Genomic DNA, 19,601 nt, shown 5'->3' with positions numbered 1-19,601 from the left:
CAGTTGCATCAGAGGGCCCGGCCCCATCAGCTCTAACCTGCATTCAGTTAGATACAGAGCACAACCAAGGGGCATGAGTCAGGCAGGCAGAAACAAGCTTCAACCCATTCTGCCTGAGACACCCGGCTAAGTGTTCTCCTATCCAAATCCTCAGAAAATAACCTGCAAGGTGGCTATTACTGTCCCCATTCTGACAAGTCAGGAAACAAGAGGCAGCTGCAGAAGTAAAGTATCTGAGGCGCCACAAGTAGGAAGCATTAGGACCAGATTTCAAATCCTAAAGGTGAGTAAATGATGAAGAGCATGGGATTTCAAGTCCAAAAGACTTGGGCTCAAATTCATATTATGTGAGTATATGGAAGTGGTTTCCTCATCTAAAAATGGAAATACTACTACTTAACTTGTAAGGTTTTTGGGAGGATTAAGTAAGATAATGTTTGTAAAGCACTAAGCACTATGTCTGGCCCATAGCAAGCCCTCAATAAAAGGCACCTCTTACTTACTCACAACTAATCTAGGTTTCTGACTCCAACTCTGGGCCTCTCCCTAAATCATAGAGAAACCATTAGCTACAACGAAACGCTTTACCTGAGGGATGGAGCACCAAAGCAAGGAGGAGACACACAGGACCGGAGAGCCTAAGAGGGAGCTGGCTCAGTCTGCATTTGGAGAGGGCTGAGTTGGAGGAGTGCTCCATGATTTATCGGGGACCTTACAGACAAGCTCAACTGCCCAGTGAAACTTGTGGAGGCACCTGTAGGAACATGAATAGTTTTTTTCTGCAAGCCATGAGTCACAGAGAGGCTGGTAAATGGTAAGCCCTGGGGCAGATCATTACCACTTCCTCCCAGATGTTTCCTGGCACCACAGGCTTGTAGTACTGGTTTCAAAATGAAATTGATCTGAAACCAGGTCTCCTCATCACTCACCCCCTTCTACCCCACCTTGTAACAGCTTGTGAAGTAAGCTGATTCCCATTCCTGAGTGCAGCTAGCTCCAAAAGGCCACGCATCTTGGCCAAGTCATGGGGGCATGAATGGACTTGTGTCAGACTCTTTCTGGGGCAAGCTGGTGAGCACTGACGAGCACATGGGGCAACAGCTCAGATCCTAATACTGGAAAATACACCTAAACACAGCTCTTCCACACCCACTTGGGACCTTAAAGTCATTTGACCAAGTTAGACTCCAGAGATTCTGAATTGCGAAGTCAATGAACCTGATGGAGAGTTCAGTATTTCTACCAATATAAATTGATAGCATTCGGCCCTGAACTTAAGTACACAATTCCTAGAATATTGTTGGGGAAGGGAGTTAGAAACTTGAGACTGCTTCCAGGGAAATAATTAAAGAATCAGAGCTCTGTGTATCTGAACTCAATAGAAAGACATCCAAGGGAACCAAAGTCTCTGGCCTGTGCTCAAAGCTCCTCTCTCAAGATCATCCTGCCAAGCCTGGCCTCAGATCCTGAACTGGTACCATTATACATGCTGGGCAAGAAGAGTTGAGTCCCTTTGGGTAAAAGAGCTGTTGAAAAGACAAAGATTTTTTTTTAATATTTATTTTTTATATAATTTTTTAATGTTTATTTTTGAGGGAGAGGGAGACACACAATCTGAAGCAGGCTCCAGGCTCTGAGCTGTCAGCACAGAGTCCAATGTGAGGCTTGAACCCACAAACTGCGAAATCATGACCTGAGCTCAAGTCGGACACTTAACCAATTGAGCCACCCAAGTGCCCCAAAAGAAAGCCTTTAAGTAGACTTATAGGAACTGATGGATACTGGGATAAGAATTCATTCCTGGCCAGCTTTTAGGGTGGAATTGCCTACACACCTCCAAATTGACAAGGGAATACCTTGAAAAGCAGAAGCTTGTCTTCTCAGCATGACATGCAGATACTATATAGTCCCAAAGTCCAACCTTACTGGGTGTCCTGACAAAATAAAACCACCCATCTCTCAGGGAATAAAATGTCCTTCAAGTGATCAATCTTGGCCTATTTCCCTGCTGATTTTTGGGCATTTTGACTAGAATGGAAGGGTAATATCTATTTTAAAGTATGGCAGCCCAAAGGAAGCTTATGCGGGATGGAAGAGAGATAATCAAGTCTCCATTCTGGCTTGGTTTAGGGAATAGATCTAACTCATAAAGCCAACAAACATGTGCTCATAGCTATCACCACTTTCTGGGGTAAGCATGAAAACTGCCTTGAAAAAAAGATTCTGGCATTTTCCTGAGTAAAACTACATGTGGGAAAAAAGTTCACTAAGAAATACAAATTAAAAGAACAAATGTTGTAGAATACTTTGGAAACAGGTGCTGCTATATACTATTAGGGGGTAGGGGAGTGTAAATTGGCACAACTTTTCTGCCAACTAAGAAGCCTTAAACAAGCCCTTTGACCCAGGAATTGTGCCAGAAATCATCCCAGACAGGACAAAACCATACCTGCAATTATGTCCTTAACTGTTGCTCAAATTGTAAAAAAAAAAAAAAAAAAAATAGGGGCGCCTGGGTGGCTCAGTTTGGCATCTGACTTTGGCTCAAGTCATGATCTCGCAGTTCATGGGTTCGAGCCCCAGGTTGGGCTTTATGCTGACAGCTCAGAAACTGAAGCCTACTTCAGATTCTGTGTCTCCCTCTCTCTCTGATCCTCCCCTGTTCATGCTCACTCACTCATGCTCTCTCAGAAATAAATATTAAAAACATTGTAAAAAAAAAAAAAACAGTCTCAACAACTTAACATTCAACAGAATAATTATTCGTGCCACTGTCACTCAAAGGTCTCATCTACAGCATTGACTGTCATATAAAAGAAAACCTATGGTGGGGGGTGTGCTGGGTGGTTCAGTCAGTTAAACATTGGACCTTGGCTCAGGTCATGATCTCACAGTTTACAAGTTCAAGTCCTGCAGAGGGCTCACTGCTGTTAGCATGGAGCCTGCTTCAAATCCTCTATCTCCTTCTCTCTCAAAGTAAATAAACATTTTTTTAAGTTAAAAAAAAAAAAGAAAACATATAGGGTGTCTGGGTGGCTCAGTAAGAAGTGTGTGCAACTCTTGATCTTGGGATCTTGAGTTCAAGCCCCACACTGGGTGTAGAGATTACTTAAATGAATAAGAACTTTAAAGAGTATCTATTAAGGAAAAACACTGCTCTGCTCAAGAGAAACAACTGGTCACAAAACAGCCATCTATTTATTTATTTATTTTTTAGTAATCTCTACACCCAATACAGGGCTCACACTCACAACCCCAAGATCTAGAGTCCCATGCTCTTCCGAATGAGCCACCCAGGTGCCCACAAGGCAGCCATTCATACTTTGACAATCATAACATATTAATTTTTTTATACTTGTAGAAGAGCAGGGAAATGGGGGAAGAAAAGACACAGAAAGAGAATGGAGCTACACCTTGGTACCAGCAAGGTGGCCTAGCCTTCCGCAGAACCAATGATCCCAGAAGCAAAAGAAACCAAGATGGTGGAGAGTGAGCAAGACCTAATCTAAGGCACTCAATGGGTCAAGGGAGTGGGTGTATGTGATGGGGGAGAGTCCCTAAGGCATGTTGGGAAGCCAAGGGGCTCCAGGCAGCCCCAAGGCCAAACTCAGTACACAGACTCTTCCAAAAGCTGAGAGCAGAGCTAGCCAACTTGCTGTCATAGAGGTGTTCCTAATAATGCATCATTACCAGATGGCCATTTTCGGACATGCCAAGGAGTCCAGCACTGTGCTAGAGTGGAAGCGCTTGGTGAAAAGCGTTCAAAAGCGGTCACTGATGCAGCAGAGGCTTTACACAGCCAGCCAGCACCTGGATGACAGCATGACCCTGGCAGAGAGTCCTCTCAATGCGCCGCTCATCCTGGAGCTTGATCTTCCAGCAGATGGGGCCGATGGAGCTTTAAAGACCTCAGCATGGAGCCCTTCTCCTACCCACTGAAGTAGAAGATGATGCTGGATTGTTAGGGAAGCAGGACTAGAGGGCAGTTAAGGAGTGGAACTCAGGCCTTCTCTCAGATCAGACATTAGTGAACGCTTGGTTAAAAAAACTGACCCAGAGTATCTATTGACAATGTTCATTTGAAACAACAGAAGTCCTTTATGGTTGGGGGGGGGGGGGGTGTGTTTCCACTGTGGTGATCTTCCAGTTTTTCCATAGTTAAACATGTTTTTGATTTGCTACCAGAATGAGATGTCATGATTCGCCCCCCCATCCCCTGACTAGAAAAGTTGTATGGTAACCCCATATTATTGAGGAGAAAACATTTCTTTCTAGGAAGTTCCTTTTGCCTCTCTGTTGAAAACTCTCTGCAAAGAGCTGCATTACTCAGATCCCTCTTTACCCTTGGGGGCAGGGGTCCTCCCTTAAAATCTGCAGAGAGAAATCCAAGCTGGGCTGTACTCCACAGTACTCTGGAGTTTGGAATAGGGCTGACTCAATATTCAGCATGAGGTATGCTGTCTGGCTTACTGATTCTCAACCTCAACGACCATACCAGAACAGAGATCCTGGTGATCACCTTGGGACATCTGGGCTAGCAATTAACGGTCTTGTGGCTAAAAGCATTGGTTCCCAAACATAACTGAATGGTTCACCTGGAGAATTTTTTAAATATCCAGATCCCTTACTTCCTGTCTACCCATCACTTCTTCTCAATCAATTTCTGGACGTAATCTTGGGAATGCAGTTTATTGGTTTTTAAAAGTTTCTGGGGTGCCTGGGTGGCTCAGTCAGTTAAGCATCTGACTTGGCTCAGGTCATGATCTCATAGTCCGTGAGTTCAAGCCCTGCGTCAGGCTCTGTGCTGACAGCTCAGAGCTAGGAGCCTGCTTCAGATTCTATGTCTCTCTCTCTTCCCCTACCCTGCTCACATCTCTGTCGCTTGCTCTCTCAAAAGTAAATAAACAGGGGCGCCTGGGTGGCTGGTTAAGCATCCGACTTCGGCTCAGGTCATGACCTCATCGTTCGTGGGTTCGAGCCCTGTGTCGGGCTCTGTGCTGACAGCTAGCTCAGAGCCTGGAGACTGTTTCAGATTCTGTGTCTCCCTCTCTCTCTGACCCTCCCCTGCTCACGCTGTCTCTCTCTCAGAAATAAATAAAAAAAATTTAAAGTTAAAAAAAGGTAAATAAATGTTAAAAAAAATTTAAGTTCCTAATTGTCTCATTTCTTTCTCCAAAAAAGGTCAACTGGAATAGATTTGAGGACATTTTAAAAGATGTTATCAAGATTTCAAACATCTAGAGTCTTCCTCTGAACACATGTATGTGATTATTCAGTATCTCCCCATGGATGTTTCAAAGGTGTCTTGAAATCGGTATGTCAAAAAGCAAATCCATGATCTTTATCTCAGCCTAAATATGGTTCTTTTCCATTGTCTTCTAGGGGAATGATGTATCATGTACTTAGGTACTCAAACCCAAAATCTCGGTCTCAGAAGCAGCTCGGTCTGGGTCTAGAGCACCCGGGCTCAAATTTTGGCTCCACCACTAACCGTGGGCAAATTTGTTTCTTCATCTGTAAAGTGGAATATTGCTAATATCTGGGTCAATTAAATGAGTTAATACTTAGCACAGTGCCTGGCATATGGTTAACTGAATCATCTTCTATGATCATTTCTCCTTCAGACTCTCCTTCCAAGTCAACCACCAAGACTCATCATGCCTCTTCATCTCTAATCATGCTACTTTAGTACATACCACATCATATTTAGCCTAAATTAGTACAAAAATCTCCATTTTTAAAAAAGGGATCTTCTAAAAATGCAACAAATGATACATTTGAGAAAATGAAATAAGATCACTTCCTTGTTTGAAACTCATGAATGGTATGTCATTGTTCTTAGGATAAAAAAAATCCTTTAGTGTGCTGTTTCCACTGTCTAGCCACATTAGTATTCTTCTTAAATGCAGCATAACCCCCTTACCACAGGACCTTTGCACATGCTACCCCCACTGTCTAGAACAGTGTCTCCCTACACTCTCACTCCAGTTTATCCAGTTAATTCCCAACATCTTTCAGATCCCAAAGCAGGTTACTTTCTCAGGGAAGCTCTCTGTAACTTTCTGTCATATAATTCATTACAACTGTAATTATATGTTTACTTGTTATTATCTAATTGCCTATCTCCCTTAATACTCTCAACATATGACCAAAGGCAAATGACTATGTTAGAATTTGCTTATCACTGTATCTCAATACTTAGCTCAGGGCCTGATATAAAAGCAGGTGTTCAGTAATTGTTGAGTGAATTATCAAAGTCCTTTGATCTAGCAATTTTGCTTCTAGGAATGCATTCTATTTTTTTAATTAATATTTACTTATTTTTGAGAAAGAGAGTGAGCACGAGCAAGGGAGAGGTGGGAAGAGGATCCAAAGCGGTCTCGGTAAGGCCAGCAGAGAGCCACCCAGGCACCCGTAGGAATGTATTCTAAAGATATATATACACCAACTATTCCCATTTTAATACTGTTATTACCACTGATAACACCTAAACATACATTTATTTAGTAAATGCTTCTTCACATACTAATTCATTTAATCCTTACTAGAGCCTTATCAAATCCCCATCATTATCCCTATATTACAGATAAGCAAACTGAGGCATAGAAGTTGAACAACTTATAGCTAGTAAGTAGACTAACAGATTTAGTCCAGGCACTCTGCACATTATAATACAGTTATATTTTACGTAAACTTCATTGTAGAAATTTGAAATGGTACCATAAATACTTGTCTGGCTTTGTATGCAAAGTTTGAAGAAATGCAAATCTCTTAAATTAAGAAACAGTATTTAGTCGCACAATTTCAGAATTGGAGAGGCTAATGAATGTAAGCAACCCCCTAGGTCCCCTACCCCACACACATACACTTCACATATGTTCAGATGAGAACTTAAGTCTTGAATCATGAGAGTTATGAATTATTTGAGGTTTTCAAGAATGCATCTTTTACAGCATGCAACTGCCTGTTCAAGACTGTTTATTGCAGCAATATTTGGGTTTAAGAAAAAACCCATAAGCAACTCCTGGGGGAAAATGAGATCATAAATGAGTATCCTCTTTATTTTTTACTTATTTATTCAAAAAAATGTTAATGTTTATTTATTTTGAGGGAGCACACATGCAAGCAGGAGAGGGGTTGAAGGGGAGGGGCAGAAAAAAAGGGAGATAGAAGGGGAGGAGGGAGAGGGAGAGGGAGAGGGAGAGAGAGAGGGAAGAGAGAGGGAGGGAGGGAGAGAGAGGGGGAGGGGGGGAGGGAGGGAGAGAGAGAGAGAGAGAGAGAGAGAGAGAGAGAGAGAGAGAGAGAGAGAATCCCAAGCAGGCTTTGTGCTGTCAGTACAGCATACACTTAACCCAGTGAGCCACCCAGGCGCCTGAGCATCCTCTTTAAGAATAGAAATTAACTTTTATTCAGCAAAATGCTGGCTAGCTAAAGGAAAACAGGAAAAATTTCCTTTTTGTTTTGACTGAATGCCACATTAAAAAAAACTTTTAATGTTTATTTATTTTTGAGAGACAGAGAGACAGAGCATGAGTGGGGCGGGGGCAGAGACGGGGGGAGACACAGAATCCGAAGCGGGCCCCAGGCTCTGAGCTGTCAGCACAGAGCCCGACGCGGACCTCAAATCCACCACAAGCCAGGAGATCATGACCCGAGCCCAAGTCAGATGTCCAACTGACTGAGTACCCAGGCGCCCCTTAATGCCACATTTTCAAGCTCTCAACACTCAAGGAAAATAACGTAAGTACTAAGAGATTTGACAGTTTACTTCTGAATTAAGCAATTTACATTTTTAAAACTTTTGATGATTTGAAACATTCAGATAATTAAGTCATCAAACAGTAGTTAGTCTGAAAACTAACAATTTTTAAATGGCATAGTAACCTTACTAAGCTTACTGTGAAGCCCGTCTTAAAGGCATTATTCAAACATAAAAGCTTAATTTATCTGAATGGGGTTAAGATGAACAATTCATGTGGTCATCCTTCTACAGCAGTCTTTCCTAATAAGGTGATTCCTGAAAATCCAAACACTTTACAACTTTTATGTTAACTCCTCCCCACTTCCACATCTGCAAAAGATAAAAACAGGGGGTTAGCTAAATAAATCATGATATATCCACCACGTAGAAGACTATGGAGCCGTTAAAGACAAGATAGATGTGTATTTAACAGTCTGCAGAGATGCCTGTGATTAAGTTAAAAAAGCAAGTTACAGGGGCGCCTGGGTGGCTCAGTCAGTTAAGCCTCTGATTCTTGGTTTCGGCTCAGGCCATCATCTCATGGTTTGTGAGTTCAAGCCCTGAGTCAGGCAGGCTCTGCGTGGGCAGTGTGCAGACATTCAACCGAGTGAGCCACCCAGGAGCCTCCCCTTCCCAATTCTTGTTTTAAAAATTCCTGAATGCACACAGAAGCTTCCCCTAAAGAGAAAGGTCTACAAGGATTCACATTAAACCATTGGATGTACTCATCCTTAGGCAGGGGAACTGAGGAAGGGAAGAACTTTCATGAGTTTATTTCTGATTTGCTTCTATTGCAAGGCAATGATGTTCAGTGGTTAAAGCTTGGGCTGGTTAGATTTGAATCCAAGCTCTGCTATGTACCACTTGTATGACCTTGGGCAAGTTGCTCAACCTCTCTGGCCTCAGTTTCCTCATCTGCAAAATGGGGATAATAATAGTACCTACTCCCAAGAATGTTATGATGATTAAAGCTACACACACACACACACACACACACAATCATATAATACATATAAGATAGAAAAGCTGTACCTGTCGCATACTAAGTGCTACAGATTTTATTGAAATACACGGTCTTTACAGTGAACATATATTCATGTATTAATGTAAAATTCCAACCAACCAGCCCAACCCTAATAAACAATATAAAATGGTACATATGGAGGAGGATGTGATAAAAATAAAAAGATCCCTAGGCAATTCTGATATTCAGCCAAGCTTGCAAACTACTGACTCAGGGGCCAAAGACACGCTCAGCTGGGGAATGCAGCAGAATTCTGGAAGCGGAAAAAGACCATAAAAGACAAGAAAAGAGCAGGTCAGGCAGCCCTGGTGGGAAGCTCTGGCTGGGACTGACTCCACAAAGAGAGGGCAGGGTGTGGGCCTGGCATCTTGTTCTGACTTGTGAATGAGGAGCCCCCAAGTAGCTGTCTCTTCTCACTGCCTGAAGCTACAACAAGATGGGACTCGTTATGAGAAGGCAGCCAGCCCTATGCAAGATACCCAGCACAGTAGCACAGCACTCCCATCCTGCCCCCTAAGTGACCAGCCAGCAGTGCACCCCCTATAGCTCCAGGCACATGAAGGCACTTCTCACAACACAGGACAATTAGAGCCTCAAGGCCGAGGAGCTGGGACCAGAGTAACTTGCCTCAAACCACAGTTTGGGATACGAAACCAGGTTGAGAACCCCCATTTCCCCCTGCCACCATCAGGTCTGTCCCCACCACCGCGTTTGACAAGACTCTGAAGAACTGAATGGACGTGGGCTGGGGGCTTTTGTGGGGACAGTGCGGAATATGCTAGGTTTCCCAAATTTGGCGGGGGCAGGGGAGGAAGGGGGAATCTTCTCAGAAAAATAATGAATTCCAGGGGAGCAAAGACTTCCTAAAGCTAATGTGAGACCCTGAGGTCAGAACTCTGGGCAAGATCAACCTACTTCCAGCCTCCATATAGGTTTAAGATTTCTTGGTAAGAGAGATATAACACTGAACTAATCTTATATGCTCTTAAGCAAAAGTCAGGGTCCTGAGACAGAGGGAAGAGGAAACCTTGGGATTGTGCCTCCTTGGCCCGATCTCCTCATCCGGCCCTTGGGATGCCTGGGGGTGCCAGTGGAGAACAGCTCTCTCTTCCCTGGAGTTCTGTGTAGCCCAGAGAGGCTCTCATGAAGCTACCAACTCGCCTGCCTCCTGGCTGTGGGTCCTTGGCTCTGAGCCGCCTCCTTGGAGGTCAGGCAACAACAGAGTCAGAGCTGTGAGTTCAAAGATGCGGAAGAGGAAACAGGAAGATGTCTGTTTGGCTTTCTTTCCAGAATAAGGCAGTTTGGTGTATTGGGAACACAGCAGGCTGCCAGCACCCCAGACATGGCTACCATAGCCTGGAGGGGATTCTGTCAGCTTGAGGAATTTGCAGACCACTGATGCTCTAGGGAACCAGAACCGCCAGGGTGCCCAGATTTGGCTGGGGGAGAGGGAGGGAGGCAGAGTATATCAGGCTCCTCCACTCAGAGCATGGTGGGGGGTGGCAGGGAGAGGGGGAGAAAGGTAGGGGTGGGGTGAGGAGAGGCAGGAGATAACCAGCCAGAAGCAGATTCTCTCCTGAGGGCTGCCAGAGACATTGCTTGCTATCAGGCCTGCTATCTGAACCTGCCCTACCCTCCCACATCCTAGAGGCGGCCAGGGGTCCTGGATAGAAATACCCCCGCTCCCCAACTCCAGCTTCTGGTGATTAACAAGAGGCCTGTGGAGGGAAAAGGAATTCAAAGCCCTTGGGTCAGAAGTTAACTATTTCCAATCTTCCTTTAGCTTGGCTGGAGCCAGAGGACTCACAACCTCTTCCCCTCTCTCACACTTAGGGAGACGGAACTGGGTTCAAATCCTACCTCCACAATTCACTAGCTGGGGGACCTTCGATAGGTTACAAAGTTACAAGCCTGGGTTTCCTATCCAGTTAAATGGGGGCAATTCCACCCCTCCCCCAATGGGGCTTTAGGGAGGATTAAAAGGGCTTATTACATAAAGTACATAGTGTAGTTTCTGGAACTCAGTAAGCTCTCAGTAAATGGTATTTAGGTTGCGCTTTTTTTTTTTTTTTTTTTTAATGTTTTGTTTTGAAGCCCTTCCTTGACGGGGAGCCCTGCTGACTGGCAATGACAGGCAACTAAATGAAATGAGGGGGAAAATCTGACTGAGACTTACAACATCCTGAGGTCTGAGAAAAGCTGGGAAGGGGAGTCAGGGAGCGACGTTGAAGGTGAGGCCTGTCCTGGTTCCAAAGGAGACTTCAGAGACCCTGGCCTCCATGAAGTCACAATCAGGACTTGAGCCACATCTGCCTTTCCCAAACACTTGCTGCCTCCCTGATAGGGTGGGTGACAGTCTAAGCTGGACTGGGCCCTGCCAACTTCTTCAGCTTCTGCCCACCTTACAATCCATGGTCCAGCCAGACTACGTGTATTTAAGTTCCTGGCCCCCCTGCTGTCCCTTTGCCAGCAACACTCCCTGCCACGTCTCAGGCCCCAACTCCCCTGCAGAATCCTTCCTCAGCCTTCACTGTGGACATCACTTCCTTCGGGTCCCCCCAAGAACATGTCAGCAGCCCTTCCTATTTGACATCTGACTCTGTATTTTTTCTCCCTCACCTTCTGCTTGATCATATGTATATACAACATATGTTTATGTGTATATATATATATATATATATATATAATATAACTTATTTTGTCTGTCTTCCTCCACTGCAAGTAAATGGCCCCAAAAGCCTGGGTTTTGTGGATGTTTTGCTCACTAATAGAACCCTAGCACTTAGAACAGTAGTATCTGGCACTTAGTAGGTGCTCAATAATACTTGTTGTAGGTCGGATTTATAATTAAATTGCCTGGTGGCTGATCTGCTTCCTCCTCTAACTGGGGAGCTCATTGATGTCAAGGAGCTATGGGTCTTTGTCATCTCTGAACATCTAACATTGGTTAGCTGAATGATCACTCAGTTTGGCCTTGGGTCTCAGACACTTCATTGCCTCATAATGAGGCAGGAGCTACACTTAATCACCTTATCCATGTGAGGAAGCTGTTGCCCACTCAGACACTGTCTCAGATAAACATCATACAGGAAGCCCTCACCTAAAAAATTCAGGGACATTTTCAGATTCCCTTCATATTTGGCGGGAAAATAACAGGCATTGGCTTATGAACAAATAAAGGGAAGGACTTCTCCCTCAACACATAGGATGTGACCAAAGATATAATAAAGACTTGCTGTCTCTTAGCAGAGTGCTAGGGGAGAATCAAGAATCCAGGATGGATGGGGCTTCCGGGTGGCTCAGTTGGTTAAGATTCCAACTTGATTTCGGCTGAGGTCATGATCTCACAGTTTGGGGGTTCGAGCTCCGCATCAGGCTCCATGCTAACAGTGCAGAACCTGGAGCCTGCTTCAGATCCTGTCTCCCTCTTTTCTGCCCTTCCCGCACTCCTGCTCTGTGTCTCTCTCTGTCTCTCTCCCTCTCAAAGATAAAAGCTGACTTCTCAGTACAACAGCCACAGTATGGAGATCCTCAGTTAACCCAGCAATTATGCTCCCAGGTATGTGCCTAACAGGGACTGTACAGAGACTCGAACAGTAATCTTCCCAACAGTACCAGCCAAAACCCAGAAACTCTAGTCAAAGTGTCAATTGTCACATAATGGAATGCTATAGGATAGGGAGAATCACCTACAACCACTTCCAGAACTATGGAAGCATCTCACAAAATGTGCAATGTTCAAGAGGATATTATTTGGTTCTTTTACATAAAATTCAAACACAGGCAAGTTAACCTATGGTATTAGAAGTCAAGATAGTGGTTTTCTTGGTGGGCAGAGTAGAGAACAGGAAGGAAGGGGCATCTGAGGTGCTGCAATGCTGTTTCTTAATCTTGGTACATGGGTGTTTTAAATCTGTGATGCTCATTGAGCAGTACACTCATCATTTGGGCACTTTCCTCCATTTATGTTATTCTTCAATAACAGTGATTCTCTGAATGGAGACAGTTCTGCCTCAGAACCAAAGCCTCAACTGATTTAGACAGGGGAGGTCCTTCTCTCCCTCCTGATCCTCCATCATCCTCCAAATGTTTTGCACAACTATAGTTTCCAGCCTTAGAAACCCACTACTTAATGTAAGCAATGCCTTCCTCCTCACACAGCAGGGAGGTGAGGGCACCCTGCACTGGGTAACCTAGGAACAGAGTGCCATGTGAGGAGGTGGGAAGGGAGATTAGAGGTTTGGGACCTGATCCCCAGGCACAAGCTAACAGGGATGTGCAACAGGCTTTAGCAACCTGCTGCTTAGCCAGGAAGGCAGTGAGCCAGGCTCAAAGCCCCATTTCCCAAATCATTCATTCCTGAGGCAGATTTATTTGACCCTGTGAAATTCCACTGGATTACTGCTGACTGCCCCAGTGACCTCACACCAAGTTGCTTAACAACCCTTTTACAGCAAAAGTGAGTTACCACCACCTGCTTCGCAAAACAATCATAAGCATAAAAAACATTAGACTATAAGCTCCCCAAGGGCAGGAGCTTGGTTTTGTCCATTGCTTTAGCTGTAGTTCTAGAACTCTGCCTGATATGTGCAGATGCTATATATATGTTTACTCAAGGAATAAAATACAAACAGAGAACATGCCCAGGCTGGAGGCTCCAAAACAAAAGGCAATTTTTACACAAGTTCAAATAGCCAAAGCATCTTGAAGTGAATTCATGCTCAGTCAGATTCATTACTGAATTTTGAAGTTTCCTACCAAAGCTAATGAGGGTTAGCTTTAATCTTACTCCAACACTGACTAAGGGTGAGTTGAACCTGCTGAGGGGCCATAATGAAATACTGGATTTCTTTACTGTGATTAAGCTGTCTCTCTCAATTGTTTGCCATTAATGATGTATAGACCATGATTAGGTCAATCACTTTTAATTAGTGTACTAATACCATGCAAATTCCTGCCTCCCCTCTCTTCCCCAGACTGCACTTGAAGGCAGCCCCCCAGACTGTGAGGTTGGGGTCGGGGGAACATTCCAGCTCTTCCTCCAGATTAATCTCTTGCACCCAAGAGATGGCACCCAAGCCCCATCACTGGGACACTTAAGAGACTGTATCTAAGCCAGTTTCCCTACAGGAATGTTTCTGGAAAACTTTACGATAAGAACCAACAAATGATTAATTGCTCTTAGGACAGGGGGTTGTAATTGGTGTCTTTGGGATCTGGCCCTCCAACATTCCACTTCATTTCATCCACCTCCCACTTTCTGGTAGTAAAAAAATGCCACTGAACTTAGGAGTCAGAAACTTCCATTCAAGTCACTGTATTAATGACTTTCATGAAGCCACAACCACTCAAGTTTCATTTGTAAAACAGGCAGGCCTTCACCAGATTGTCATGATTCATGTGAACACCTACTGGGCATCCTGTGAAGTATCAGGTCCTGGGAATAAACCTAAAGGTAAAAGTCATGTTTGTGACCCTCAAGGAAGCTCATGAGCTGTTCAGCCTAGCAAACTGAATCCATTAAGCTGTTCCTGTTTCTCCACCTTTAAAACCCCCAGCAGGGCTAGGCTACAGGCTTTCTGAAGTACCAACTCTGAGATTAAGAGCTCAAGCTGTTTAATAGTTACCTTACCAGCTTCAAGAGAATGTCAGGAGGACAAAGCAAGCTCAGAGCTGTGGAAGTGCTTTGAAGAGGAAAGTGCACATGCAAACAAGGTATTAATTATATCAGATAATTTCTCTGAGCTTGACTTCATAGACACCTGTGATATTCATAACCCAGGGGCGAACAACAGAGGCAATTGTTCCTTGGCAATAAGGAAACTTGTCTGCTTGGCCAAACTTGAGAGTTTGTATGTACCCTCAGGACAGCCCTTTCAACATGGCTGGATCCATCCTGTGCACTGAGGACAGAGAGCCTGAGGTGGAGGGGGGAGGTAGAAAGATGTCAGCAACTGAGGACTAAGGAGAGAATTACCCCTATTTTTTGTTGAGGTGTCTCAATGAATTGAGATCAATTGGACCAAGGAACTTGCTTTTACTTAAAAAAGAAGGCAGCAGTCTATCTCACAGGAAAACTACTCTAAGAACCAGTCATGTTACGGGGAGGCTCAAGGTTAGCCAAGCACATGAACCCCTCCCCCCTTTTTTATAACCCAGGTGTGCTCCTGGCATGAACCCACCATTTGCACAACCATAAACCAGACATCCAAGAAAGCAGAATTTTCTCAAAAGGTTTAAAATGCCTGACGTCACTGGGAAACACTTGCCAGCCAACCGGACCATGAAATCGAAAACCCGATCACCGCTTCCCCTCAACAACCTCAAGCTTAGTGAAGTGACAGTTAATCTGATATTTCTTGCTTCAGTAAGAAAGATAAGGCACAGTCAACACTCAAAAGCCACGAGATTGTAGTCAGAGAACTTGACAATGAGGGGGAATACAGATCTGGCAGAGGTCTGTAGCAATAAAGCTTCCTCAGGGAGCCGGAATTGGATTTGGGGCCCTGCCCAAGTTAACATTTTTACAGGTTGGCTGAGTTGCAGTTTGTTAGCCAGTCAGTAATAAACCCATGTGCAAGAATTCAAAGTTTATGAGGCATAGCCTCTTAATGCCTCTGCTTGGCTCCCTACAGCCAAGAGTTTAAGGAGCCTGGCCTAGCCTGGGTGTTAATTGTTTTGTCAATCTGCAGGGTTATTTGGGAAAAGAAGGGGAATAAAAGGCCCCCACAAACTCCAGACCCCAGTCCTCTTTTGGAGAAACAAAGGAGAGCCATCACCTAGGCACGGACACCCCAACATTCAAACTGTGGAAATTTGTATGTGGGGGTGAGAGGTGCGCTGATGAGGGCATTGGAAAAATGCTAGGTGGCAACAGTTTTCAGTTGTTTTGAAAGCCAGGTAAACTGTAGATCCCCTCCCTGGGGAAAATGCATACACAAATTCTTCAACAATTTCACAGGTTAGGGATCCTCTGGAGCCCCACCCAAGGATCCTGGGTTATAGCTCTCTTTAAGATCTTGGGTTTGACCCGTGAGGTTTGACCCCCACTGTCCTGGATGGAGGGAAAGAGGCCCCCATCAGCAGGCAGCTGCCCAGGTCTCCTAACACACTGGTTCCCCTAACACCAAAATGACTCCCCACTCACAAGTTCTTGAACTGGGGTGGAGGGGGGTAGGGAAGACAAATAAACTGATCAAAAGCGGGCTTTGATCTCCCATCCACCTCCCCCTCAGCTCAAGACCTTCGGCTCGGGACCCCTCACCCCCCACTCCCGCAAGTGCCCTAACATTCCAGTCTCAAGACGGGGGTTGGGGTGGGGCGGGGGTGTCCCCAAGTGCGTGATGGCCCCAGCCCAGGTGTGCCAAGCCCAGTTTCCAGGCAGGCTGCAGGGGCTCAGGCCCTCCGGGAAGGGCAGGGTTAAGAGTGCATTCCAGCAGCCCGAGAAGAAGGGGGGCGGAGGAGGGGAGCGCGAAGAAGAGAAACAGACCCGGTCTGTCTGTCGGAGACACAAAGCACGGTACACAAAGGGGGCCCGACAGGGGCGAAGGGGGCTGCCCGGGGCACGGCTCATCCCCACACCTGCGCGGGGGTTGGGGGAGGAATGTGGGCCGCGCATTCCTTCGCTGGGGCCAGTGGGGGAGAGCTTCTCCCGCCCGGGCTGCCTGAGGAGCGCAGGCGCCCCGCACCCCGAAGGAGGTCCAGGTAAGTCGCCGCAGAGGGGCAAAGAGGGGCAAAGAGGGGTTGGACGTGAGAGGGCGCTATGCTCTCCCTCCTCTTGGGTCAGCCATCCACCCACGCGCTAGCCCCGAGAGGCTGCCTAAGGCGGAGCCGGCGGCACCAGAAGCCCCCCGCCCTACCCTGGGCGCCCCTCGCGCGGACCACACCGGAGCGGACCACGTGCAGCCCCCCGCCCTGCGGTTCCACGGGGCTACCTCCCGGAGGGTCTTACCTCCCCTCGGCGCCTGGCCAGGCTCCATCTCCGCGCCTCGCGACTCCAAAGTCACTTCGGCTTCCCCGAAGCCCGCCCTGCACGGCTTGGAGGCCACGCAAGGCAGCCAGCAAAGCTGCGCCTGAGGGAAGAGGGTGGAAAGAGGGAGGCTGGGTCACAGGCATGCCCGGCTCTGTACACCCATCCCGAGATTCCTTACGGGGCTTTCCGGGCCACCTGGACCCCAAAGAGCCCAGCCCCGCGCTCTCCCCGACGCCACCACCGCGTGCGGACCCCGCGCAGCCAGAACTGCCCGGCCCGGGCTAGGGCAAGACAGTGGAGTACCTGAAGCAGGAGGAGGAGGCGGAGGAGGAGGGACGCGAGAAGCCCATTAGGGGGCCCCATGGCTGAAGAGAGGACGAAGAAGCTGCCGCGACGGCGGGCCAGTGCTCGGCAGTGCTTTCTGCGCCCCTTTGAGAGCAGCATCCCGCGGGAGCAGGCGGGAGGGGGCCAGGTGAGCGCAGGTGGGTGCTGATTGGCCCGGCGCCGCAGGGTCCCGCCCCCTCGCAGGTGGGGCCGCGGCTGGTGTGGTCAAGGCACCAGCGAACACCCTCCAGTCCTTTTTGATGCTTTTCTGCCTTCCTTCGGCTTTTCTGCCTTCCTTCGGCTTTTCTGGAGCTGCTCCCGTCAGGCACCCAGGCCCTGTCTCACAGATTCTGGAAAAACAAAAACAAAAAACAAACAAACAAAAACCCACCCGGTTCTTCAGCCTCCGCAGCACGCGAAGAAAAATGTTTTGTGCCTTTCAGCTACAGTGGAAAAAATGGTGGAGATGCATCTGAACCCGACTGGAAACAGAGGCGCCCCATTCATACTCCCCCAAGGCATTCTGTTATCCAAAGCTTTGATGGAGGCCGGGTGGGTCCGCCCCACACCCGGCTACAGCGGGGGCTACCCCCTCCCTCTTTCTCCACCTCCCACGCCAGCCCGCACAGAGCAAGGCTCAAAACTGGCAGTGAGGTGCAACTCATTACGTGCACTGTACAGCCTAACAAATGGAGGCTGGAGAGAAGGTTCCAGTTTGGGACAGTTCGGAGGCTGTCGTGACGCCCAACTGGGCAAGGTAGAGGGGTGGTTATTAGCCCCATCATCTTCAGCCACTCCCTTCCCCCATTAAGTATAAAGGACACTTTCTCAACTCTAGGTAACATTTTAATTTTTTAATGTTTATTTTTGAGAGATTGAGAGAGCGTGAGTAGCGCAGGGGCAGAGATAGGGAGATGCAGAATCCAAAGCAGGCTCCAGGCTCCCAGCTATCAGCACAGAGACCCAGGCCGGGCTGGAACCCACCAACTGTGAGATCATGACCTAAGCCGAAGTCAGGTGCTTAATGGACTGAGCCACCCAGGTGCCCCAACTGTAGGTAACATTTAAATAAAAACATTAAAAAAATAAATAAATAAAGACATTTACCTGCTCCTGAGTGGCTCAGTCAGGCGTCAGACTCTTGATTTGGCTCAGGTCTTGGTCTCGTGGTTCATGGGGTTGAGCCTGCTTGGGATTCTCTCTCTCTCTCTCTCTCTCTCTCTCTCCCTATCTATCTCGTCCCTACCTCCCCCCACCTCAAAATAAAAGATAAAGACATTTTTTTAAATGCAGCTGTTTTTATTGATCTGAAATACTGATACAATCTAAGTGAAAAGTGCTATATGCAAGCAGCCTTTCAGTGAGCCTCCTTTGGCAACCACTCTCCCACCACCCTTCTCCCACCAAACTTCTGTAGAAAACACCGAAACACTTGAGGGGGAGGTGCTAGGATCTGCTCCTCTACTTTACACCTGAACTGCTTTCCTCTTCAAGACACACAAGTGAGCCCCAGACACCGTCCTGAGACCCAGTCGCTCCACCCTGCCCGCCCTCTCCCAACCAAGCTGAGCTTTCTTCCCATTTTCCTGGTCCCTGAGGCCTCTCCACCTTCTTGAGCTGCCCTGAGATCCCAAACTGACACCTCCTCGTCCCTCTTCCTCCTCCCCAGCTCAGATTCAGAGATTTGAAGAGGGGACTAGAGTCTCTAATCAGAGACTATTTGGCCCTCAAGGGCTAACCTGGTGGCCTGCCTGGATTTCTAACCACCAGCCTGTGGCAACTAGGATAACACTTGCCATGCGACCATGGTAGTCCTCTCTCGACCTGAGCATCAGCTCTGGGGCCCCACTGCCTGCATTCAAACCTGTGTTCCGCCATGATTAGTGCTATAGCCTCCAGCAAGTGAAATACCTCTTTGAGGCTCAGTTCTGCATGCATCAAATGGGGCTATTAACACATCTGCCCCCTAAAGTACTAGGATTAAGGGATTTAATACATACAAATGAAGATTAAATTAATACATTTAAAACGCACATCTCAGTACCTGGCACAGAACAAGTGCCCAAATGTTGCCTGGTATTATTGCTTTAGGATCTGGCTCATTTGTCCTCCACCTCATGAATGGTTTCTTTCCTCCTTAGCACCCTCACATTCCCCAAACTAAGAAATGAGAAACGCTGCAACCCTTCAATTTCACGGCTCATGGTAAAAGCAAGCAATTGGCATCTGGTATTATGGGAGAGCTCGTATATCTGGCCTGTGGTCCCGGCAGCTGCGGGTTGGGCGTAGACAATGCGCAGGAATAGCCTGAGGCAGCTTGCTGAGCTCCAAGCCTGCCTTGCTCGCCACGCTCTCCCCGCAGGGGTCGTTTCTCCCGTCCCCCCACCCCCTCCCTGCAGTGGTCGCTTTCCGTGCTGGAGAGGTTAGATGTCAGTGCTGGGGCGCATTGTATCAGCGAAGGCCCCAAAGAGTACCCGGTGGCTCCACCTGTCTTCGCCTCGCAGGTTCCGTTGAGTCGGCCCGGAACCAGATGAAGCCAT

The 19,601-nt window shown here is 47.0% G+C and overlaps 1 protein-coding gene across 1 annotated transcript in view; it reads right to left on the bottom strand.

Moving 5' to 3' along the window:
• The window catches only part of CDH3 (cadherin 3), a 45,725-nt gene extending 28,625 nt beyond the window's left edge, over positions 1–17,100 (bottom strand). The window contains exons 1-2 of the mRNA XM_039223235.1: positions 17,041–17,100; positions 16,717–16,837 (exon numbers count right to left, since the gene is read on the bottom strand). Of these exons, the coding sequence (XP_039079166.1) occupies positions 16,717–16,837; positions 17,041–17,100 (181 nt within the window). The remainder of the gene's footprint in view (positions 1–16,716; positions 16,838–17,040) is intronic.
• Between the last annotated feature and the right edge of the window lie 2,501 nt (positions 17,101–19,601).

This window comes from Hyaena hyaena, unplaced genomic scaffold (genome assembly GCF_003009895.1).
Source record: "Hyaena hyaena isolate Hyena2069 unplaced genomic scaffold, ASM300989v1 scaffold_18, whole genome shotgun sequence".
Taxonomy (NCBI): domain Eukaryota; kingdom Metazoa; phylum Chordata; class Mammalia; order Carnivora; family Hyaenidae; genus Hyaena; species Hyaena hyaena.
Note: the sequence above shows the minus strand (reverse complement) of the source record. Positions and strands in the feature narration are given on the sequence as shown.